General features: G+C 38.7%; 1 protein-coding gene across 1 annotated transcript in view; it reads right to left on the bottom strand.

Moving 5' to 3' along the window:
• Positions 1-26,791, bottom strand: part of LOC107594905 (catenin alpha-1-like) — a 140,156-nt gene that overhangs the window by 13,146 nt on the left and 100,219 nt on the right. The window contains exons 10-12 of the mRNA XM_016285119.1: positions 22,899-23,009; positions 20,635-20,816; positions 11,465-11,570 (exon numbers count right to left, since the gene is read on the bottom strand). Of these exons, the coding sequence (XP_016140605.1) occupies positions 11,465-11,570; positions 20,635-20,816; positions 22,899-23,009 (399 nt within the window). The remainder of the gene's footprint in view (positions 1-11,464; positions 11,571-20,634; positions 20,817-22,898; positions 23,010-26,791) is intronic.

The raw sequence follows: 26,791 nt of genomic DNA, 5'->3' as shown, positions 1-26,791 counted from the left end.
TAAAATAATGAGCCTAAAATTTTTTTTTTTTTTTTTTTTTTGCAGTTAACAGCTTTTTAGCAATGGGAGTAAAGCAAGGAAAAAATACCCTTTTAAATAAATAGCTACGCTACGGCAACATAGATGGCACTCATGGAGTTAGAAAAACGTATTTATGACCAGCAGGATTGTAATAAGGATGTAATGCAAAAGAAAAGGCACGAGACGGCTGTTTCTGTCAATGGTAAGTTTTATTTTAAAATGTTTGTGATAGCCTACTACCATTTAACGTAAGAAATGTAGACTGTGTTTACGTTTTGTCATTTGCTTGAGTATCTTAATGATACATATATACAGAAGTCATTTTAATAGGCTATATTGCGCTTAAACGTATGTCTATGAAAGATTGTATGAGCTACTGTGTAAAAACAATCTGCTTTAAAAAAAAACATTTTTTAGTAACGTTCGGATTTCAAATCAAAGTAATGGTGGTAAATAGCCGCGGATCATAGGTTTCAACCCTGTGAAAGCACAATGAGCCCGTTCTGCTTCTGCACACGAACCGTACACACGGACTGCACAGCAAACGGATCCTCGCTTAATTTCGTTTACACTCTGCTGATATACTGCACTCAACTGCCATTCACTATATATGGATTTGAGAATCAGTGAAGACATCAGCGATTTCGGAGTCGACATGGAACAAGAGTCGATTCCAGTGCTGCAGATTCTAGAGCTATTCAGAGTCGAGGAATTGACTCTTTTGGAGTCGACTCCCCATCCCTACCCTATACTCTTTGCTAATATGGCATTGCTATCGCTGTAACTGAGTAAACAGAAGATATAAACGTTTTGAATGATAAGACAGACAATAAACACTCGACTGCGACAATGTATAGTTTATCTGTGTTATTCAAGCCATATTTGGTATTTATCATAATTAAGTATATTTATAATCCATTGCTAATCGACAGTCTTTTTACCATATGCTTTTTACAGTATAGAACCTGTTTTCTGCCTCATTCTGTGACAAGAAGCCACATCAGATCACAAAAGGAAGCAGTTGTGGAGTAAAAACGTAGTGTTCTCTTTTGCTGGACAACAGGTTTAGAAACGCTTCTCATTGCAAGTCATTACAAGGGAAGTTTAGCTTTAGGCATTTTAATTTAAGAATGTTTAGCTTAGCTAGCTAACGGTATCTACCTGCTGCCATCAGAGCAAGTGTAATTGCTGCATTCACGCACTCCTTGGATGCTCTCATTTCCCGAGTTGTGCTTTTGGCATTGCTATCGCTGTAACTGAGTAAACAGAAGATATAAACGTTTTGAATGATAAGACAGACAATAAACACTCGACTGCGACAATGTATAGTTTATCTGTGTTATTCAAGCCATATTTGGTATTTATCATAATTAAGTATATTTATAATCCATTGCTAATCGACAGTCTTTTTACCATATGCTTTTTACAGTATAGAACCTGTTTTCTGCCTCATTCTGTGACAAGAAGCCACATCAGATCACAAAAGGAAGCAGTTGTGGAGTAAAAACGTAGTGTTCTCTTTTGCTGGACAACAGGTTTAGAAACGCTTCTCATTGCAAGTCATTACAAGGGAAGTTTAGCTTTAGGCATTTTAATTTAAGAATGTTTAGCTTAGCTAGCTAACGGTATCTACCTGCTGCCATCAGAGCAAGTGTAATTGCTGCATTCACGCACTCCTTGGATGCTCTCATTTCCCGAGTTGTGCTTTTAAGTCGGAATATAAAAACAACATGGACACTCCCGTTACTACAAAGATGTGTTGGATTTGTATTATTAGAGCTTTCTGACTTGCGTTCGTGAATTTTCTCAGTCGAGAAATTATTTTTCATGTGCGGTGCCGGTGATCCTTACGTCCGTTTTGGAGAACAAATATTTCAAACGATCGCTCAAGCATTTAAATGGCACCGAAACGAGGCACCGAAATCTGCGTTCTGATTTGGTTCTAGCACATACCGGTTACATAGGTACCGGTTTCGGTACCCAAACCTATTGATTTGGGGGGCACTTTGCGGTGAAGGGATACGCTAAAACAGCATTTTATTTTTTATTTTTTGGAGAAGTGGAGTGTCCAGAAAGTCCCTTATCAGGCAGGATCAAGAGCTTATTCTGCATTCACCCATCACTCAATTTAAAATAAGCAACTTCTGAGAAGAGTGTTCTCCTTAGGAAACTCATATAACCCTAGAGTACATAGTGTAACCTTACGTTCAACTTCAGCCCAACTTCAACCTTTTAAGTAATGTACATGCACGCACTTAATGGATATTACCTTGCCTGGTCGTGGACTTTGGATTCTGTGCAGCAGGCGTTTCTTGGCAATTATTTGTAAAAATAAATAAATAAAAAATACTTACTTTAAAGAGACCGAAGAACAATTAAAATACACGTTTTACAAGTTCTTAGAGGACTTTTGGTTTTCCTTTTTACAGGAATCAGTGAAAGAAAAATCTTTAGCTCGTATATGCCAGCTAATAATGCATGTGGTTTTCAAAAGTAATGGGCTGTCCTGAAAGTGCGCTGCTTTTCTAAGATGACAATGAGTCTTTAAGTGTTAAAACGAGGCACTTTTAGCACCTCGGTTACACAAGGTGATAAAAAGGTGTCACCATTATGTTTCTATCACGTGCATCATGAAAAGAGGTGAACTAAAGCTAATGAACTAACTCAAATGCATGCTACAGAATTTATGAAGCTATACAAAAATGAGTAAATGATGGTTTTCATTTTTGGGCGAACTATGCCTTTTAGTAAAATCTGGACTGCCATAGTGAGCAACTTCTACTCTGCATATTCATGAAAATTGCAATACTGAAAAATACAGAAAACGCTGTTTCCTCTCTCTGTAAATGTGACCTGTGCTGGCAAAATGAGTCAAAATTATACATTTTTCAAAAATTAAATATTTTCACATTTTCCTGTAAATGGCCTTCAGAATGATGTATGATTTGTTGGAATCGGACGAAAAATGACTGAGCTACACCCGTTTATCTATCCAAGTCGACAGAGTCAGCAAAGTCAATTTTGAGAAAAATCAAGTTAGTTTTCTGAAGGTTCCAAAGCACAGTGCAACGTTGCATCTTTTCCTCCAGTTCTTTACTTAAAAATAATTACTATATTAATAATCACAATATAGCTATTTATTCTTTTATTATAAATAAGAACATATGCAAAAAAAACTAAAAAAAACAGTAGAACAAATATGGAAAAAAAACAAAAATAATGCATTACTTTTTTCATTTTACATCTAAACAAAAGCATTCAAAGAAACAATCAAATGTAAAAATCCCTTTAGTGTTCATTACAAATAAACTGATTATTAAAACTACAAAAGCAGTTCAATCAAGAGCAGCATTCCCCCTTTACTTTTATTGCTAGATTAACATTAATGAGACAGACGGCCTATATATTAAAGGGGTGGTTGATCAGCTTTTTTCAAAAGCTTGATTGTGTTTATGGGGTGCAGTGTAACGTGTTCATGCTTCATTAAAAAAAAAGAAAAACCTTATTTTCACATTTTACCTTTATTCTACACCGCTGTTTTCATTCTCGTCAAAGCGGTCTGTTGAGTTCTTGGTTCTATGAAGCCCCTCCCTCAGAAATATGCAATGGGCTCTGATTGGTCAGCGGGCTCAGTGTTTGTGATTCGCTAACCGCCTAGTGCACGTTGTCCAGAAACATCATGCCCTCTTACCATGATGGGTAGTTGCAAGTTCCCGGGGGCGGGGTATATGTAAACATCGGGGTTAGTGATGTCACAAACCCAGGAAGAAGCTCGCTGTAGTCCCTACCAGACGTTTTTTGTAGTCCTTAAACAGCGATTTCTTTGAAAGAAAATATCTCCCTTTGCATTGAACTCCAAATTATTCATTTATAATTCTAGTATTTATAATTATAGGGTTAGGGTATTTATAGGGTTATTGTTAAATTCATCCTCTAAACTGCACTTCCAGTAAAAATTCCTGTCATATAGCATAATCAAAGCTTTATTGGCATGTCGGGCATTTACAGCATAGGCTATTATTTACAAAACTCGTCAAGGCTGCGTTTCCCAAAAGCACCGTAAGCCAAATGATGACAATGGTTCTTCAATCGATTTAGGCTTAAGATGCTTTTGGGAAACGCAGCCCTGAACGTTAAGTAAAGAGATCAAAATGAAGGTTAAAAAAAATCAAATACATAACAACGAATATAAAAATATTACCAATAATAATAATAATAACAACAATAAAATACATGGACTTACAAGACTTGTGGGATGGATAAAAAAAGATTATTGTAGGCCTATTTTATTTTATGTACTTTATTTAACATTTATTCATAAACTTTATTCGAATGTTGTCTACATCGCGTGCAACACAGTCCCGTAGCCTAGGACTATGGTTAACACTTAAACCAGCAGAGCTCGCTGTACACCTAAAGCCCCAGCGGGTTAAATTTAACCAAGCACAAGACTAACTGTCGAAATGAAGGTAAAAAAAAATCAAATACATAACAAATATAAAAATATTACCAATAATAATAACAATAAAATACATGGACTTACAAGACTTGTGGGATGGATAAAAACATTTATTGTAGGCCTATTTTATTTGATGTACTTTATTTAACATTTATTCATAATAAACTTTATTTGAATGTTGTCTACATCGCGTGCAACACAGTCCGTAGCCTAGGACTATGGTTAACACTTAAACCACCAGAGGTCGCTGTATACCTAAAAGCGCCAGCGGGTAAAATTTACCCACGCACAGGACTACTGTTTTGATATGGCTAAAAAAAAACCTGTGTCACTGTATTATGCCACTGTCTTCACAATGTCTAGAGTCATAAAATGGTTATTTTTTAGTCATCAACTATGTTTTTGTCCTGATGTTTTAAGTTCACGGCTATTTTTAAGCAGGTTACACAATCACTTTTCTTAATGGTGAATATAAACCAGCCTGCAATGACAATGAGAATTACAAGGAAATAAATACATATTTGGGTGGTGTAATATTATAATAAAATGTTTTAAGATAACCCATGTTTTTTAAATTACTAAAATACCCTAAATAGACTATAATAAGCCATAATAATTCACCACACTGCATGTATGCACTAGGATGTATGATACAATGACAAATTCAATCGCACAGTTTCACCTAATCAATTATCTATTTGTTTAGTTATATAATTTTTAATTTGAATAAGAGAACACCACCAATAAACTTGGGGTAATCATAAAAATTGTTTTATTCATAACATCATAATTCAGATTTTTTTCTTCAGGAATAAATAGCTAAGCAACACTGTAGAAAACAAATGACAAAAAAAAATTTGCAACACAAAAGTGAATAATTAATCCAAAGTCTGAACATTTATGAGCTGGCTAAAACATCTTAATTTGAATGTGCATTGTGTGACTGTTTGCAGTAAGCTAACACGTTGCTCAATGACAGCGCGGCAAAGGAATTATATGCGTAAATTTGACTCGATGGCGCTTATAGGTATAAATGCCCAGCTTTTATTCTGGTTTTAACAATTTTTTTAACAACAGGGGATTGTAAATAACACAATTTTAGTAAAAGTCAATGACTGTGAGACTTGGATATTCTTTATTGAAAACATTATGTAGCCTACATTTGAAAAACAGCCATGGGTAAAATGACCCCGTGGCAGTTATAGTGTTAATATAATAATTTAATAATGTAATAATTTTTTATATCTAAAATTTCTTAATTCAAAATAAAAATAATAAATACATATCCCAGGTTGAATCAAAGAGCTTCATTTTTTTTTTACTTAGTCATTTCTTAATTTATGCCAGGAGTTATGTAAATACAAAACAAAGTCGAGATCGATATGAAGCTTGAGTCGTAGACCTTTTTTAATGATGTAAGTTAGTTTATGAAGTTAATTGCATCCTTTAACATTAGAACTAGCAGTAACTCTGAGCTCATGTAAACAAAGAACGCTTCTGTATGCTGGCGTCCTCCCACAGGTTAAGAGATTTTAAACAAACACATTTAGTTAACCAAATGAAACAATACACATTTTAATGCTATAAAAGTGTGCACATTGAGAGAAGTAAACAGCAGATGTTCATGTTAACAACTTCTTTAACTTGAGCAAACACTGCTAATACACGTATACATTTGTTAATAAAGTTAATAAAACGAAAACATGCATGTTTTAATGCTAGAGAATAACGATAGTGCCTGGATCAGTGAGCTGCGTCTCGGGCCGATGACGTCACTTCCAGGGAGGCATGCCCAGGCCTGTTGTACACGCCCCCGTCCCTTGACTCCACCCCCATGTCAAAACAGTGCCAGAAAGCGAGACGCGCAGAAACGTGAAGCGCAAAGTGAAAACGGTATCGCAAGCTCAAACTTGACTGAAACGCAAAATAAAAGCAGCATTGCAAATAAATTCGTAGATATGGCCACGGAAAATATGTATTGCAAAATCAATGCTTTTGTGCGGTTTCATTTATATTTTGCAATTCTTTATTTTCGTTTGCAAAACTTTATTTTGCATATATAAGTGGCATTACATTGACTCCATATACTTCTCTCAAAAAATTTACAAATAACGATAATTTTAGCTGTTTAATTGCTATTTAGAGCATTGGGATCACTAGATGAATGTTTAATTAACTCATTTTTGTGAAAATCTCAAATTTTTTACTTTTTTGCATCTATCTCAAAATTATTCAGACTCATTTTGCCAGCACGGGTCACAAATGTGTACATTATTGTGTAAATACAGTATTGTCCTCTGCCATGGAGGCTGTAGTGGAGTGTGAAACCATGAGCGAACTAAAAAAAAACACTGAACTACACCCTGAGAAAATCGTTCAAAAGAATGAAAACAAGGGGGCAGCCACTATCTGGACTGATGAGCGGATGAGAATGCAGGTGTTGGAAAATATAACGGATTTCACACCTAAACTTTAAAAATATCCTGCTATAGAAGTGAGTATGAAGGTCAGGCCGCATCACAGAAAATGTCATCCGGCCCGCTAAATTCCATTCTAAACGGGCAGTGGTAGTAGAACAGCACGAGAAGGGTTGTGACCTTTCTCAACACAACAGTGAGGAGAAATGCCAGTTTCCTGTATTCACTGACATAGTAGCATTTTAATATAGAGCAGCCCTAATTATAAATGGAGCTTCTTGGGTAATGCATTCTTTTGTGGGTTATGCCCACTAAAGTTTCACAGCAGTGTGATGGACAACTTTTCCTAGATGTCTGGTTGGTTTGATGTTGCATCAACTTTCACACAACTGAACCAACAGTGCCCACTGGGATCCTCGAATAGAGTTTTGAACTCTTTAACTTATGGATTTGTTTCTCCCTCCTATACTACCTTCAGTTTTTTCACAGCAATCCTTCAGATTCACATGATTCCTTTTTTATAACCAATGAGCTCTCCATGACCTCTGAGATCACAGAATAAGGATTTTTAAAAAGATTTTAAATTCAGACCAATTTGTTAAAGAATCACAAACTGATTTGTGAACCATTCTAACTAATTCACTGAAGAGAAATGACTGAGCAATTTGTTCAAAAACCAAACACTATGGCTTACAATCAAGTTTTATTCTACACAAGAGCAGATAAATATTTACAGAAAAACAAAAAACTTCCATGAGTTTTCAAAGTCTAAAAAGAATAATACATCGCAAACACTGCTAATAGTCCGTCGTTATGCAACAAAATCAAGAGTCTCAACCAGGCTAGTGGGCATCATGTAAGGTACCAAACCCCTGAAGTGCTGAGCTGAGAATTTGTGGGATCGTGTCTTGATTTTTTTTGCTCTTCTACTGTACAGAAGGAAATTTACAGGCCTGTCACCGTTAAGCAGCCAGAGGCCAGAACTGGGATTAATCCAACCTGTGGTGGTGCCTATGGATCACCATAAATCTTCCCTGATTGAATGTAAATAGGAAAACTATGTATGTCGGTATACATCACTGGCATAAAACACATGCTGCCGCCCGCAGGTCTGCCTCGCTAAACTATGCAAACCTAGTGTTGTGCGATCGTGTCTGTGTGTGCCAGTTTCATGCCTTAATGCGCATGCATGTAGGGCACAATATTTATTGACAGTGTGGTGGGCTTACACAATTATAAATCTCAATTACACTGCATTACTTGCTCAGCACTGTGCTCAGATGGCATCCTCAGAAGTTGCCCCTGCAGAATCTGCTCGTAAATTCTTAATAAACTGCAGTGCAGACCTTTGTGTGGAAATGACCTAAATCCTGCATTCTCCTCATCTATGCACTATACTCATTTCTTAAAAATTTAATTGAGCTCTGTTACAGCCATTTAACTGACAACTCGTATTAAACCTGCCCGAACATTTCTGGCAGCACTCTACAACGATCCAAACACATCTTCATACAACATCTAGATGTTATGAGATGGATTCAGAAGGCCTGATTCTCAGACAAGACGCACCACCCGCTGAAAAGGCCTCTCTGTAATCATCAACGATCACCCATGCTATCCGCTTGGTTACCACTGTCTTGTCTGCATCCTTGGTTGGCCTCCAGATGCAGAGGAGTATGTTTTGTCATATCCTCATTTTGATTAGTTAGGTTTAAGTAGTCAAGCTTGCTGCTAGGATGCATTTGTGCCGGCTTAAGTGTTATGCAATACATATCATGCTTTCATCAGTTTTATTTTTTTTGCAAAACTAACTTCCCCCACTCTGCAACATCTTATCTGTACCAGGTTTCTGAAGAATGCTTTTTTTTGGCATATTCAACTTTCACTGATATTTTTGGCCTATCAACACATGGCGGCTCTGTTGTGGTGTCTGTTGGCAATCTCAGAAGTAACAAAAGTACATGACATGACAAACAGTCAGAAGTGATGCTATAGCCCAGCGCTCTGTATTCTGTGGCAGGGCTTTGATATGACAAAGAGAGCAAGGAGGACAGAGAGTAGGGGGAGGAGTGCCATGATTATTTGCTTTCCATCCCTCCGCAGGCTCCTCTGAATCTGACGATTCATCCTTCTGTATAAGGAACTGCTTCCCTTCGTTCATTTTTCGGCAGTTAGCCTCTGGCAGCTTCGTTTGCACAAGGTATGAGTAGTCTAAATATAGTTTGCCATACATACATACATATATACACACACACACATATATATAAAGAAAGCTGCCACCTGGTAATTACACTGCTAATTAAAGACGAATCACACTTAATGGATTTAGGTCTCACTTGGGGCTTCCCATCCCTCATTTCTTTCACTTTTTCTTCACCTACTGCCCTCAATTCCTCTATTTGTAGGCAGGACAAGAGGAAGGGAGAACATTCTGGACTGAGCTGAGCTGGGCTGAATGTCTGGAGTTGCTCACACCTGTTTAAAAGCAGGGGGTCGTACTCGGACAGACTCATTTATTCCCACAACCAATGCACTTGTTAATAATGCACACATCAATCCCTACATACACTCACACAGCATACAAAATTAATTTAGCCAAGTACTGTCTGTTTGAGACAGGTGTAGAGAGATGAAGACTAGCTTATTTCACAAATATGCAATACAAATCTAAATTGAGATTTAATAATAATAATAATAATAATAAGTTTAATAACTATTAATAAATTATTAAAATATAACATTGTATAATAAAAACTGTTAAAACTATTAGTAGTAGTAGTAGCAGCAGTAATACAATTTATTCTTTTTTTTACTAACTCCAATATTAAATGGTATATTTAATTAAACTGCAAAAAACAAATCAACAAAACACACATACACATAAAACAATAGTAAGAATAATAAAAAAAAATTGTAAATTATGACCAGTGAATTCTCATCACACCTGTCATTAGCACATGTGGCAAAGTTCATTTTAAATGTGTCCTACATGCAAACCAATACCATTTCTCAAAAAAAGAATTGGTAGGTTCAATATAATGGACACAGGTAACAAAACAATGCATTTTCATTTATGTGTCAGTGTGTGCAGATAAGCAAACATCCACAGACACACGCACAAGCACCTGCACAGTACCCATCTGTTTTCTGCAGGGGATATTGTATTCACGGCACTGAATAAGCAACATCAAAGACATGGCAGGACGTGGCTGTCTATGAAAGCTTTCACCGTCTCTGAACTGGACATTTAGTATTCCTCTCCAATTGGGTCAGCGCAGGTAGCATTACTACAGACTTGAAAAGTGGAGCTGCTTCACGTCGGATCAAAGTGCAACCTAAATAAAATATCAAAAGTGCAGAGCTTTGGTTTGCATGAAGGCTGCTTATTATGCAAGTTTATGTTAAAGGTATTTTTTTGAAAGCATACTGCAGATGTTCACAGGCATGGCTAATTAACAGCCATTACCATGCAGCAAACAGGATAGTGCCGCGTATCTTTACATTCCCTCCCTGGGTGCTGCACTGTGCAAAATGTGCTTGCAAATGCATGAACTCAGGAAATTAACATCTAGCGTGACCCTGAGCTTCACAAGTTCTCGCTGCTAACCATTCAGCTTAAAGGGATACTCCACCCCAAAATGAAAATTTTCATTAATCACTTACCCCCCCATGTCGTTCCAAACCCGTAAAAGCTTAGTTCGTCTTCGGAACACAATTTATTTTGGATGAAAACCGAGAGGCTTGTGACTGTCCGATTGACTGCCAAGTAAATTACACTGTCAAGGTCCAGAAAAGTATGAAAGACATTGTCAGAATAGTCCATCTGCCATCAGTGCTTCAACCGTAGTGTTCCGAAGACAAACAAAGCTTTTAGGGGTTTGGAATGACATGGGGGTAAATGATTAATGACAATTTTCATTTTAGGGTGGAGTATCCCTTTAATGTAGTTCAAATTGGAAAAATGTCTTGTAGTTCTTAAAAACACACACTACAGTGCTGTTGACACATCAAACTGGTAGTCTGCATGCTGCATGATGTTAGCACAGCATGACGCACTCTTTTAATTAAATGACAAACTGAGAGGAGAGGCCTTCGTGGAAAGATGAGTGATGACTCTGCCATGCAAATCCCCCTTCCTGAGCTCACAATATCTTGTTCAACAGCGCTATTGAGAAGACAAGAAAAATCTGAAAGAACCCTTGCAGCACATACACTGGTTTGATGTTTACTGGAAATGTTCCTGTATTATTTTCACGAAGCCTGTGAACCTGTCACTGTCACTCAGCTTCAAGAATAAGAGCTTTCCAGAAAAATAAGTGTCAGACTATGGGGATTGGATTTACGGACCCATAGTGCTGTCTTTTGCATCATAGTCTCTGTCGCAATTTTCAAAAGGTGCTGGGAAAAAGCCAGGGATAGGAGTTGGCTGAGAGATAAATCATGCACTGTTGCGTTTCACTGGAGTGCTTCATAAGGATTAAGATCTTTAAATGAAACAAGTGCATGGATAATTCACTAACAGAAAATATGTTTTTTCCTGAAAAACAGAGTTGCGAGTTCAACTTACTTGATCCGCAATAGCGCGGCCCAGCTTGTCCATTCTTGATCCCGCTTCGGCAATCTTCTTTGCAGCACTAATCACATCAGAGGTGTTTTTGAGTGGTCCTTTCCCCCTGGGAAAAAAAAACAGCAGTTTCATTCACAGTTACCGTTCTGTGTGCCATCTAATGTGACATGCTAGTGAGTATGTGTGAGCATGGATGATACATGTCAAGATGTCAACACATTCAACAGATAAGAATGGCTGGTCACACTGACAAGGTTGATGAAAAAACAGGCTCTTGTTTCACAGCCTCACTCACAGGAACACAGCGCAGCGTGAACAAGGCTTTTTGGGCAAGACTAGATACATTTGCTTCCAATTGATTAATCTCATTAAGGAGGAACATCCCTCTCCAACACGCTTCCATTCACTAGTAGCTTGAAGACTTTGCGGGGGGTATGAATGAACGAGATACGCATAGACCGACAGATGGCGTGAACTAGCAGCAGCTCCCACCCACTTCTGTGATGTCTGGTCAGCTTCCTGGGGTCACTGCCACTTCAGTTCATTTAATAGTTCATTTAATCCCAGTGTCCCATCTCAGCACACCCCCCTGCAGCTCCCCAGTTACGATCCAGCCAGTCATTTGCCAGTTCTGTGTGCCCACAAGGGACTGAGGGGCACAGTTGGCAAGTGGCGCAACCTGGATTCAAAGCTGCTCTCTTCAGGCTAAACTGAACAATCCAACCCACACAGATGGAATTTTGTGTTTTTTGCTCTTCCTCTACACTCACCCCTCCCTAGTACTCTCTCTCTTTCTGTGCCGTTCAGGCAGGGTCCTCCTGGCAGCACTGCATCCATCAAAACAGTCACAGGAATTCACCAGAGACTGTCTCAAAAAGAAAATGCACCCCACAAAGAGCAACCAACTCTTCTATCATTCTGATAGACACAAAGGACGGGTTATTTTGATGTCACTTTGGTGGTGGCCCACCCGTAACCTGCCCTAGGTGAGAGTGTGGCCACTACAAGGTGACTGTAGAGCAAGTGTGACTTCATCTCACTTGACAATCCCACACTCAGATATGCAAATCTGACTGAGTGTCCATGAATTAGCCACTGATACTGGTTCCAGATGGGGGTAGTGCAATTTTGTGTGTGTCAATATAACTGCTCAAGCACTGGACCACAGCATGCACAGACAGGTGGCTCCAAAATATGTGACACGAATCCCGGCGACGCATGCTTTATTCATGAGCAGAAAGGGACATAAGCAGAATCAGTGGCAAGCCGCTTCTCTGCAGATATTGAGGCCGGATAAAGGCCCCCGAAATCAATTTCCTCTTTATAGCATTAACCTTCATGGGACTGTGTACCCATTCAAGGTCAAGGGGCAATAATTTGGGTGTGGACTGAATTAACTTGCCGAGACCTTCACTCAGCACAATTCTGCAGGTGACACATCAGCACCAATTGCCATTTTTCATGCAAATGCCACCAAATCTGTGCAACCACACTACAGATGTACTGCAGCCTTGTTGCTTTTAACTTGAGACAATGACAGATTTCTGGGGGCCTTCAACAAGAGGTATTAGTGTCACCTTCAAGAGAAACAATATCATTCTCAAGTAGTGTTGCTTTTGTCAACGAAAATTATGACTAAATATCGTCATCAACGAACCTTTATCACGTGACGAAAACGAGACGCAACGTAAATGCTGGTTATGTGACGATGACGATAATTAAATGTATAATGCAATATTGACGAATAAAAACGAGATTAAATGTGGTTTACAAAGTAAAAACTATGCTAAAATGTCTCTTTTTCGTTGACCAAAACGAGACGAAACAAAATGTTATAACGTTATTTCGTCTCGTTTAGTCGCGTTATTATTATTATTTTGCAGTATTTCTCACTTCAGGGGCTGCGTCAGGTTGCACTGCGCAGACGCAGGCGACGTCACTTCCTCAAGCCCCACGGCATTATTTAGAAGACTTAAACCAAACAAAGTTAAGTCTGACACAGAGAAAGGGACCGATGGCCGGCCAGCCGGGGTTCGTCTTTATTTAAATTTATGTGCGTGTACTTCTAACATGTTTGGTTGGTAAAATAAATGTTGTAAATTCAAATCAGAGCGTCTTCCGTCGTGTCTGGAATGAATGTATTCTTGAGTCTTTAAGGCAGTGGTTCTCAGCCCGCGGCCCGTCACAAATTCAAATGCGGCCCACCATGCTGAACACAATTTAAAGAAATTACTTTCAGTTTTACAATTCATTTTAGTTTTTACATTAATTAAAAAATTTACTAAATAAATATAAGCTCTAGCCTAATGTTTTTATGTAAAATAATTGTTTTTTATATATTATTTTCAGACATGAGCAGTACTCACATAGCCTAATTAGCATTACGCATTTAAAGTAACGGACCAAGCGGCCAGCGGCAGACAGTGAGCATATGTTTGATCAATTTAGCCTTCTCAAATCATCACGACTTGACTAAAATAAAATCTATAGATATAAAACAGTTCAAGCATATAACAATGTTTAAACGTTAAACCTAGATAAATGTGCGCTATATATCCAATAGTTTGTGCGGAGAGTGGAAGCTGAAGCACGCTTTGCAGGACATAGAGACGCCAGCGCGATCACTTGCATTTTTTTTTCAGTGGATACACCATTTTTGCTCATAAAAGTAAGAGTAATACTTCATTCGTAACTGTAAAGGGTCTACTTTTATATGATCATAATCCGTAAAGATGCACTACTCTCTAAAGGCGCGTCTAATGAAAAGGTGGCGAGTCAGGATCGACGACTTCATCCTTGCAACACCGACTCAGAAAATACTAGTTTATTAGTAAATAATTCAAATATCTCCTTACTGTTTCCCCCTGACGCATTTATGGTAATTACTTTTGCCGGTGCTTAAGCCTATTGCGTTCATTTGAACACAGAACTCTTCAGCTGCGCTGATGGCACGCAGCATAGGCTACATACTGCTACTGCTGGACACTAAACGAATCTTTTTTCATAACTAATTGATGGATGTCTAAAATATAAAAATAAGGAGAAGCCTAAAACAGGCCTGAGGCACTGCCCACGTCTGAACTATGACGTGAAAATTGTGAAAGATAGTGGTATTTCTGCATTAGGTATGTTTATTTTTATTATAATTTATTTTTTTACTCTTTGCACATCAGTTATTGTTCATTCTAAATTATTTTTTTAATGTAGAATGTTACATAAATACATGAAATGTAGAACAGATAAAAAAGTGCTCGTGGCTCGTCTGCCAGTGGGTGCCCCCCCATGCATAAAAGTGAAACTCCGCCTATGATTGTGCTGTTACTCCTTTCGAGCCGAATTTCACAAAATTGGGTGTTATTTATGGGGAGTAGAATTATTTATTTAAATGAATGTAATCGATTAAATATCATAATATTATATAAATCAGGTTGGTTTGTATTGCTGACGTAATATGTAAATGATATGCGTGTGGCCCGCGAGACTTGCACTTGGACCATAGTGCGGCCCGGTGGAAAAAACGGTTGAGAACCACTACTATAAGGTAACAATAATATAATAAGATAACCTTGTTTGAAATGGGTTTGGCTAAAAATAAAATTTTGGTTTCGTCTATACTACTAACATTAGGTACTATATTGACTGGGTTAAATAGAATTTCATTACTAAAAAGAGACTAAAATACAATTTTCATTGACTAAAACTAGACTAAATGTCATCAGTTTTCGTCTACTAAAACTACACGAAAATAGTCATGGATAATTTTGACTAAAATGAGACTAAAATGCTCAGACTTAGTTGACTAAAACTTGACTAAAAAGAGTATGAACGTGACTAAAACTAATAAAAACTAAAATGACAGCTTCACACAAAGACTAGACTAAAACTAAAATTAAAACAGGCCGCCAAAAACAACACTATTCTCAAGCCTAAAACACAAAACAGCCAACAGACACCACATGTTTAGGGCACAAATGAAAACAGTTGATGAACATTTTAATGAACATAATAAATATATGATTTTAATGAATAACACTTGATTAGTTAAGCCCGTGTGTTGTGGCACAGAAAACCTTTGAGAAACAACAATAAACACCTGTTCATCTAGCTCCATTCCATTTTCTTCCCATACGTGTCTGTGGTCTTGTTTTTCTATCCTGGTGGGGACTTAAACCTGAATGCACACAGACTCATGAGGATGGCCGGCCAGCCGGGGTTCGTCTTTATTTAAATTTATGTGTGTGTACTTCTAACATGTTTGGTTGGTAAAATAAATGTTGTAAATTCAAATCAGAGCGTCTTCCGTGTCTGGAATGGATGTATTCTTGAGTCTATAAGGTAACAATAATATAATAAGATAACCTTGTTTGAAATGGGTTTGGCTAAAATAAAATTTTGGTTTCGTCTACACTACTAGGTACTTATACTATATTGACTGGGTTAAATAGAATTGCATTTCTAAAAAGAGACTAAAATAAAATTTTCATTGACTAAAACTAGACTAAATGTCATCAGTTTTCGTCTACTAAAACTACACGAAAATAGTCATGGATAATTTTGACTAAAATGAGACTAAAATGCTCAGACTTTTAGTTGACTAAAACTTGACTAAAAAGAGTATGAACGTGACTAAAACTAATAAAAACTAAAATGACAGCTTCACACAAAGACTAGACTAAAACTAAAATTAAAACAGGCCGCCAAAAACAACACTATTCTCAAGCCTAAAACACAAAACAGCCAACAGACACCACATGTTTAGGGCACAAATGAAAACAGTTGATGAACATTTTAATGAACATAATAAATATATGATTTTAATGAATAACACTTGATTAGTTAAGCCCGTGTGTTGTGGCACAGAAAACCTTTGAGAAACAACAATAAACACCTGTTCATCTAGCTCCATTCCATTTTCTTCCCATACGTGTCTGTGGTCTTGTTTTTCTATCCTGGTGGGGACTTAAACCTGAATGCACACAGACTCATGAGGACTCGTGTCACCGTGGGGACCTAAGACAAGTCAAGTCACCTTTATTTATATAGCTCTTTATACAATACAGATTGTGTCAAAGCAGCTTTACAGTGTTCAACAGGAAAAACGTGCTGATAATGAAAGAGCACAATAGAAAACAGTCCGTTTATCAGTTAAATTGAGGTCCCCATGGTGAAACAAGCTTATAAATCATACAGAATGATTTTTTTTAAAATGTAAAAATGCTGAAATTTTTCTGTGTGGGGTAGATTAGGGCATGGGGAAAGAAAATATAGTTTAGAGGTGTGTGTGTGTGTATTTCCCCATGTATAATTTTTATATATATTAATAGTAATAAGTGTTGTGTAAGTTTAAATATGTATAGTAATGTAAGTGTACACATAATACCCTTTTATTTTTTTAAAGAAATCGAAATTTTCTAAATGGTGGACAAATGTGTTCACTGCACTGGGGAGGAATGGAGACTTGTTCCTGAACAGGAGGAAGCAGCAAACAAAGCTGCTTTTCCAATATTCTTGAGATAATGCTGAGTGACAGCCATCCTACAGTCATTACTTTGTGTGCAATATTGGCAAACGGTGTCCTCAGCATGATCCACTTTAAAAAAGGGGTCCTGGTTAGCATAGGCAGGGAGAAGCGATAGACCAAGACATTTTCAATCTCTCTCTCTCTCACACACACACACACACACACACACACACACACACACAGTGTCCTGTCCTCTGGGAGAGCAGGTGGCAGTCACTTCTCAGGTGGGCGACCCATGAATGCTGCCACACCTAAAAACTGCCCTTTTCCCGATTCTGTCAGAATACAGGGGAGGAATTCAGATGACCTTTTCTTGCACTAGAAGCTTCTGCCCTTTGTTGTTTTTAAATCAAATCAAGAGGTTAAACGATTTCTTTCCCTTTCAAACCCTTTCTTTCGGGATTACGTATGATGGAAAGACAATGAGGCAGGCAAATGAGCCAGGTAAAAAGCCCACCAAAAAATAAAATAATAAATAAAATTCCACAGCTCATTTGCTTCCACTGAGAAAGGAAAAAAGTTCCACGTGATAGAACCAAGTGCTTGTCTTAGTTAAAGGGGTCATATGATGTTGCTAAAAAGAACACTATTTTGTGTATTTGGTGTAATGAAATGTTTATGTGGTTTAAGGTTTAAAAAAACACATTATTTTCCACATACTGTACATAATTGTTTCTCCTCTATGCCCCGCCTTTCTGAAATGCGTAGATTTTTACCAAGCTCATCGGTCTGAAAAGCAAGGTGTGCTCTGATTGGCCAGCTATCCAGTGCGTTGTGATTGGCCAAATACCTCAGACTAAAATGCTCAGACTTTTAGTTGACTAAAACTTGACTAAAAAGAGTATGAACGTGACTAAAACTAATAAAAACTAAAATGACAGCTTCACACAAAGACTAGACTAAAACTAAAATTAAAACAGGCCGCCAAAAACAACACTATTCTCAAGCCTAAAACACAAAACAGCCAACAGACACCACATGTTTAGGGCACAAATGAAAACAGTTGATGAACATTTTAATGAACATAATAAATATATGATTTTAATGAATAACACTTGATTAGTTAAGCCCGTGTGTTGTGGCACAGAAAACCTTTGAGAAACAACAATAAACACCTGTTCATCTAGCTCCATTCCATTTTCTTCCCATACGTGTCTGTGGTCTTGTTTTTCTATCCTGGTGGGGACTTAAACCTGAATGCACACAGACTCATGAGGACTCGTGTCACCGTGGGGACCTAAGACAAGTCAAGTCACCTTTATTTATATAGCTCTTTATACAATACAGATTGTGTCAAAGCAGCTTTACAGTGTTCAACAGGAAAAACGTGCTGATAATGAAAGAGCACAATAGAAAACAGTCCGTTTATCAGTTAAATTGAGGTCCCCATGGTGAAACAAGCTTATAAATCATACAGAATGATTTTTTTTAAAATGTAAAAATGCTGAAATTTTTCTGTGTGGGGTAGATTAGGGCATGGGGAAAGAAAATATAGTTTAGAGGTGTGTGTGTGTGTATTTCCCCATGTATAATTTTTATATATATTAATAGTAATAAGTGTTGTGTAAGTTTAAATATGTATAGTAATGTAAGTGTACACATAATACCCTTTTATTTTTTTAAAGAAATCGAAATTTTCTAAATGGTGGACAAATGTGTTCACTGCACTGGGGAGGAATGGAGACTTGTTCCTGAACAGGAGGAAGCAGCAAACAAAGCTGCTTTTCCAATATTCTTGAGATAATGCTGAGTGACAGCCATCCTACAGTCATTACTTTGTGTGCAATATTGGCAAACGGTGTCCTCAGCATGATCCACTTTAAAAAAGGGGTCCTGGTTAACATAGGCAGGGAGAAGCGATAGACCAAGACATTTTCAATCTCTCTCTCTCTCACACACACACACACACACACACACACACACACACACAGTGTCCTCTGGGAGAGCAGATGGCAGTCACTTCTCAGGTGTGCGACCCATGAATGCTGCCACACCTAAAAACGGCCCTTTTCCCGATTCTGTCAGAATACAGGGGAGGAATTCAGATGACCTTTTCTTGCACTAGAAGCTTCTGCCCTTTGTTGTTTTTAAATCAAATCAAGAGGTTAAACGATTTCTTTCCCTTTCAAACCCTTTCTTTCGGGATTACGTATGATGGAAAGACAATGAGGCAGGCAAATGAGCCAGGTAAAAAGCCCACCAAAAAATAAAATAATAAATAAAATTCCACAGCTCATTTGCTTCCACTGAGAAAGGAAAAAAGTTCCACGTGATAGAACCAAGTGCTTGTCTTAGTTAAAGGGGTCATATGATGTTGCTAAAAAGAACACTATTTTGTGTATTTGGTGTAATGAAATGTTTATGTGGTTTAAGGTTTAAAAAAACACATTATTTTCCACATACTGTACATAATTGTTTCTCCTCTATGCCCCGCCTTTCTGAAATGCGTAGATTTTTACCAAGCTCATCGGTCTGAAAAGCAAGGTGTGCTCTGATTGGCCAGCTATCCAGTGCGTTGTGATTGGCCAAATACCTCAAGCGTGTGATGGAAATGTTACGCCCCTTACCATATTGTGATGCTGTGTCCCGGAGTGACGAGACAAAAACATTAAAACCCATTATAAACGAGGCATTTGTTGCATCCAGCGGAGACATAATTACGGATTATAATGACTTATACTGTCTTTTTACACGTTGCGTTGCATCGCGCCGCACAAACATAAAACCATGTCTGCATTTGTGATCGGAAAAATGACAAGGAATGGCCGGAGGGCTAGAGTGAGCAGAGGCGGCGGATTCGACGAAGGAGGCTTGCGGCAACCACATGTGAAGACCCCGGGCTGGACTCCAATTCGTCCACGGTGAAAGCCGATCCGGCGATCGACAGCGCGAAGTTGATGTATTTCCTCAGCAACCAGCACGGATCAGCTCCAGGCATGACATTTCTAGTCGTGTCCTCTTTTGGAAGGCCAAACAAAGTAGCTTTACTTTCACAATGAAACACATGGCGGGTTTGAGTGAGCGGAGGGTGGCGGGCTAGAGTGAGCGGAGACCGGCTTGAGTGAGCGGCGGCGGGTGGGCTAGAGTGGGTGGAGGTGGGCGGGCTTGAGAACGGCGTGGCCGGTGGATTCGACATGTGATGTAGACATATGGGGGTGTGTTAGAACAAGCCGTTTTAGGTAGGCGTGGTTGACTTAACTTTTATAAATATCTCTTTGGATTTGAGACTTTAGTCATTGCAACTTTACAGATCTTCTTTATGCACCAAGAGCTTGTAACACTTCAAAGAGAAAGGAAAAATTGAAATCGCATCATATGACCCCTTTAATATTAGACCTTACTAATTGATAGCTGATTTATGACGGGAAATTAGGTATTCCAAAAAAAAAACAAAATACAAAAACTGATTTCACCAGTCTCTTTCAGTATTGGAAAAGATTTCCCTCTAAAAAGGCTTGTGCACATTTTATTGCCAATGCAAACTGCCATACAAACCAATATAAAGCTGAAGCACTGAGCCGGGACGCAGTGAAATCAGAGCAGTAGTGCATGGCCAGAGAGGTCTATTGAGTTGAGTCTAAAAGAGATGCGCGTGTTTGTGTGGTTTTTGACAGGCATTTGAGCAGGGAAGAGAGTGATTTACGCTCACCTGGTGAAGTCTGTCATCTCCATCATGATCATGCACATTTGCTTGGCCAAAACAATGATGTCATTTCCGCTGTCATCCCACTTGGATACCTCAGCGTCCAGCTTGCTCTTCTCCTCCTGGAAACTGGCCACCTGCTCGGCAATCTTCGCCTTCTGCTCTTGGGGTAGCTGAGCCATGATGGCCTGCCAATTCCACAGAGAAGCTCATATATAACAAACCGTACATAAATCTGCTCATGATACGCTGACCTATGACTGTTAATGAGGAAAAGAGATGACACAGGATTTGCAATTGAAAAAGAAAATTGATGTTCTATCCCTATTCCCGCTTCTTTCTTTGCTTCTCTCTAGCACCTTCCTTTGTCCTTCTCTCAGTCTCTCTTTCTCTCTCTCATTTCTTGCATGACCAGTCTGGGCCGGGCAAGCAGGAGAGATTTTACAGCTTTGGCTGGTGGCATATGGGCTATGAAACATTCCTCTAATTCTGTAAAAGGTTCACAACCTTTCAGAACTTTGCTGAGCAATGCTTTCTGCAACATCAATAGCCCTACAAAACTTGAATGAGGAGGCCAGTGGAATATGTGATACTGCAATCAGCACATCAAAGATCAACAGAAAAAGAACCTGATAACCTGAAAATAAATTTTTCTTTAAATATATACAACTGTTTTCAACATTAATAAGAAATGTTTCTCAAGCACCAAATCAAAATATTACAATAACAATAACTTTTGAATGACTGGAGGCTGAAAATTCAGCTTTGCCATCATAGGAATACATTACATTTGAAAAAATATTCAAATAGAAATGTTGTCTTTTTTTATTATGTAATTATTTCACAATATTTCTGCATCAAACCTGGTTAGGACATGCTCAATGTCTGATAAAAAAAAAAAATACAAATCAGACTGCCCTAATTGCGATAAACCTTTCTGGCAAGTTTTCACTAAGAATTAAATTATTCGGCCTCATAAACTGAATTGCTCTTTAAATTTGGAGCACCGGCACACACGTAGCACACATTAGTGCATTAGGGGGGGGGCTGGACAGTGATTACAGACTTATATAATCATATTCTAACTAAAGCACAACCTCCACTGCCCCGTTTTCTACAACTCTCTAAACAAACATACTACTCGCGTCCCCAGCAACAAGTTTCAATGGAAAACGTAAGTCTTCTGCAGTGCTTTTATCTTTAACAAGAGCTTTCTGTTCAAGTCCTGAGCTCTTAAAGTCTCATGCCATCCCCTAGATGATTGGAGCTGAATATTTTTCTGTTATGTTTTTCAGTTTTCATTAACATGCTCACATTACCATGGAAAAGGAGGGTGAGAGATCTGTAATTATATTCGTGCGAGCATGGGGAACAAAGAATTTGCGACCGGCAAAACGGATGTAAATATGAATAGATGACACAGCCTTAGCGGTGGATATTTGTGGCGGTCAATGTGGATATTATGGATGAGTTCTTCTGTGTCATCACGTTCTATTAGTTCTACAGCTTCAGTTTCGGAACTTTCACACTTAGTAACACATACAGCTGTTCTCTTACCACAGTCCAACAGTGAAAAGTGACCCCTTTCAAACTGTGTCGCGTTCCGAACGTTGTTTAAGTGACATACACTGGTATTGCAGTATTTAAAAAATTCATATCATAATAAAAATAAACACCAGTATTCGGTATGAACCGGTATACTGCCCAGCACTAATATTATGTATTCATAATCCATTCACTGTTCCTTCCAGCTATGTAGGGATGAATTTTCATAAGCATTACCAAGGCAACAGAGGAGGATGTGAAGGGAGGGGGTGAGAGAGAGAGGAGGAATGGAGGTAGAGTGGGGGCGAGGTTTGATGTCTGTTTCACTGGTGGCAACATCAGGAGTGCCGTTGACACGAAATCAGTACAGAATCTTAAAAACACTGATTCAGAGTACATCTGCTATTAGAGCTAAACAGTGAAGCAAAGGTGGATTTGGCCGTGACGCTGCAATTCTGACCTGTGAATAGAGTGTTTACCATTTCCCAGTGCTGTCTTCGACTATTTTAATAGACTGCGATAAAGTTTTATTATAGAAACACTGAATAAAATGGAAATTACTATGTCCCTGGACAGATTCCATACAAGCACCTACAAAAGAATCTAATTCTCTTGTAATTTTAGGATTGATTTTGACACCTTTTGACATTCCCTAAGTGGCTCCATAAACTGGCAAGACATGAAACCAAAGCTCTGATGTGAACTACAAAAGCCCCAACTCTCACCCGAGCGCTCTGTCCGGCGATGAGCTGATCATCTTCTGTCTGCACACTGGTCCTGCTACGAGAATCAAAGTCTTCTGTCTCAAAGTCAGAGTCGTCCAGTTCCTCTGGAGTCTGTGAGGGAGAAGAAAAATGTAGGGGTGGGGAGAGATATAGAAAAGCATTAGGAAGCTCTTTCAACAAGTAACTTATGAACTACGGCATAAGCTTATGGCCACAATTTACTCATAGCAAAGTTCTTTTTCATTGAGTTAAAAAGTAGTACGAGATACGTTTGCAGTGGTAAACTGTAAGCCAACATCCTGACACCATTCACACTGCTGGAAGGGCATTTAGTAAGTAAATATGTGCTGCACACTTTGCTATACTTCTTGTCTGTTCGCTTAGGCAAACGGTTTCAAACTTCCAGAACCTCAGAACGGTTTCAAACTCCACTCCTCAGAATTTGTTTTGGCCTGATTTTGTTTGAAATGACATCACACCAGTTCGTTCTTTGATTTTGCTTAAAGTATATTGGGGCCTTTATCAACAGTAGTTTTCCATGGGCAAGTAGACATTTAAAATGCACATCTAAAAGTAAGAAATGCTGCCCATTATGGTCTACTGGTTAATGCATGTGCTCGGATATATTTAGCCATGATGCTCCACATTATTTCCAGTCTTCTCCAACACCTCTTTTTTTTTTTTTTTGTAAATGGTAAAACGCGTATTAATAAATAAAATGTTACATTTTCTAAACGATAGCAGTGCTGCCACTCAATACTAGCAAGTTATGGTTGACTGTTTTGACCAAGAGGTTGCTTAAGTGATCCGAGCATATGTTGCTAAGTTGTTGCAAGGTCCTTGTCTAATAAGATAGGTCCAAGTACATCCTTCAATGCAACAAAAAGTGATGTGGAGATGATGCTTATCACTTGGACTTAAGTAATCCCAAAGTATGAGCAATAGTAAAAGTGACACTTTCCTTAGAAAGCACCCTATGCATAAAAAACAAAAACAAACAAAAAAATCTACCTATGCATTTTTAGAGTGAAAATGTAATGGTGGAAGGTTAAACAGTAAAGCATATTTACTTGCCTGCTGTAAAGAGAGACAGAATGATATGGCACACCAATGCAGTGGGTACATCACGTTTTCCCTATACTGAACTAAACTAACTCTCTTCTCTCTAATCCCTGCACTGAATGCCAAACATGCCTCTTATAACTCTGCTGCTCTATTAGCATGCACTTGTGAGCAGAGGGATCTGTTTGCAGAAGTAAATGGTGGAGAATGGGGAGGGGTGACGGGGGGAAGAACCCTTACTGACAAGAAAATGCATTTCAGCTTGATAGGAGAAAGGACGAGATGTGAGAAGATACGGATGTATTATTTCGCCAGTGCTGCAAGCCGTGCTTATCTGACTGTCTGTACAATCCATTTATGAGGAGATTCTGACTGGCTCAAGATGCAGCGGCTCCAATAATATACCCCTCAAGCATTCCAAAACTCTGCCTGCTGAAGATGACATCAAAACAACATACAACCAAAGTCAGTCAAGGTGTGGACGATGGTTTAGAAGTGCCCAGGCTCATTTCATAAACATGCTTTGCTGTATATAGAGAATCACACTGGAGCATAAAATGGATTTTAACGTAACCGTGCTAAAATTTAAAATGACAACTTTTCAGCTGACCCAGTGCATTGTGATTGGCCGAACACCACAAGCACGTGTCGGAGATGTAACGCCCCTTACCATAATTGCAGCTTCAGCTTTCAAAGTAAATATCAAGACAGTTAATAATGTCATTAGTTTTACCATCAGTTCAAGCCCGAAAGGGCAACAGAGTCGCGTGACAGACACCGTGATGATGCAGTACACAAGCCGCGGTTAAGACAGCTGACGTGCTATGATTTCTGACAGACAGTTCACTCTCCTGTGATGTGACCCTGTTCCCCTCTCACACACACACACACACACGACGCGTTACTCTGCGCTGCGCAAAATTTCGCATTTGAACAGTCAGTAGCAAATATTTAAACTAATAACAAAACATACTTGCAGTCGGATTCAGAAGCGCCAGATTGTCATAGCAAAGTCAGAATTTGCCCTTTTTTTGCCTTTGTGCACAGCCAGCCTTGTACTCTTCTAGGTTCAAAAAAAACTATCGTCCATAAAATGCGTTGCACAAATTCGAACATCTGGGTTGTGCTGTTCTGTTGTAAATAAATCTTAATCAATGATTCCTAATTGCATCTACTTCCGGAAGGTCAAATAAAGTGCTTTTGCTTTCTCACTGAAACACAGTGTCTCCCTGACATGGCTGCATCAACACGACTGCTGTTCCTGAAACTACGCCTTCTTTCTTTGCATGCACATTTGGGCGGCATTATGCAAATATTTACACAGTGACGTATATGTGGGGGCGTGTTAGAACGAGCCGTTTTAGGTAGGCGTGGTTGACTCTTAACTTTTATAAAGAATATCTCTTTGGATTTGAGACTTTAGTCTTTGCAACTTTACAGATCTTCTTTATGCACCAATAGCTTGTAACAACTCCAAAGAGAAAGGAAAACTTGAAATCGCATCATATAACCCTTTTAAAACCGGAAAAAGTCCGATTTTCATGATGTCATCACCTTCAAAAGTTTGGCATCAAAGCGTTTTTTTTTTTTTTTTATTTAACATTTCTATTTCAAATAAATCTAGTAATAATTTAATGTAGATCTACCTTGTGCCAAGCGATAGGAACTGCAGACAGCTCAAAAATATCTACCTAGCTATTCAAGAGAATGCATCAGATCTATAAACTAGGGCAATAGTGAGCATTTGAATAAACAGCCTGAGATGCCTGAAGCAGTGTAGGTAAGGTGAGGTACCTTTGCAAGCTACAGTAACCACTCAGCAGCTATGAGGATCTGTGCTAGGAAGGGCCATTAGTACCAGTAGCATCCCCTCAACAGAGGAGTCGAGGGCTGCCTGCCTGTCAAATATTAGGTGACGGCCGGCCGGCGAGGACTACGAGTGCAGTACTTACCGAGGTTAAAGACTCTGTCCATCTTAAGTAGCGTAAGTCGCACACTTGTCTCTTCCGATCGAGGATTTCCTGTGCAGCGGAGAGGTTGATGCCCACTGGGCACTAGTGTTGGCTGATTGGCTAGCGCGCAAGCTCTGTCTAAAAGTATGAGCTTGACATGGCGTGCATGTTGAGGGAATCAACTTGAAAGTCAAACATTAAAGTATGAATTTTTCTTTCTTGCCATCTCAGTGTCTGCAGGGTGTATTAAAACGGTGCTTTCTAACAAACCCCTGCGATCACCAGACCTTTGGGTGGCTTTCTTATCGGTTCGGACAAGTCGTCTCAGAACAAGGGCCCTGAAGCGCTAAAAAAATACTATACAGTTAGAAAGGAACAAAACAAGATAGCAAAGATCACACCTCTCCTTTCGACTCAACGCATGAAGCATTTCAACGTCGGGGACATGTTCAACACTCATGTTAAACCAACAAACAAACAAGTAGATCCTGTCTGCCAGAGGGTCTTTTGTTTTATCCATTGAATCAATCTAGATAACTAGAGAAGGATGTCTGAAGTGGAAAATGAATGAGGCACTACAGGTCTCCTAGGATTTGAAAATAAAGGGGAAAATGCTAATTAAATCCCCTTTCTAAAAAATCTATTACGTATTATAATGCAAATACAGCGCAATGGATCCCCCTGGACAATGTACAGAGCGCGAACCACAACGCAAAGCATGAAGACAGGAAATCCTCATCCTTCATGCTGTATTTACATTGTCCCTGACTAAAGAACATTAATGGAAACCACATGGGTGGATGAAAAAAAAAAGATTAAACACTCAGTTTAGTGTAGCGTCTCGACCAATCTGACACACTAATTTTAATTTGATTTAAC

The sequence above is a fragment of the Sinocyclocheilus grahami genome, unplaced genomic scaffold (assembly GCF_001515645.1).
Source record: "Sinocyclocheilus grahami isolate Dianchi unplaced genomic scaffold, SAMN03320097.WGS_v1.1 scaffold192.1, whole genome shotgun sequence".
NCBI lineage: Eukaryota > Metazoa > Chordata > Actinopteri > Cypriniformes > Cyprinidae > Sinocyclocheilus > Sinocyclocheilus grahami.
Note: the sequence above shows the minus strand (reverse complement) of the source record. Positions and strands in the feature narration are given on the sequence as shown.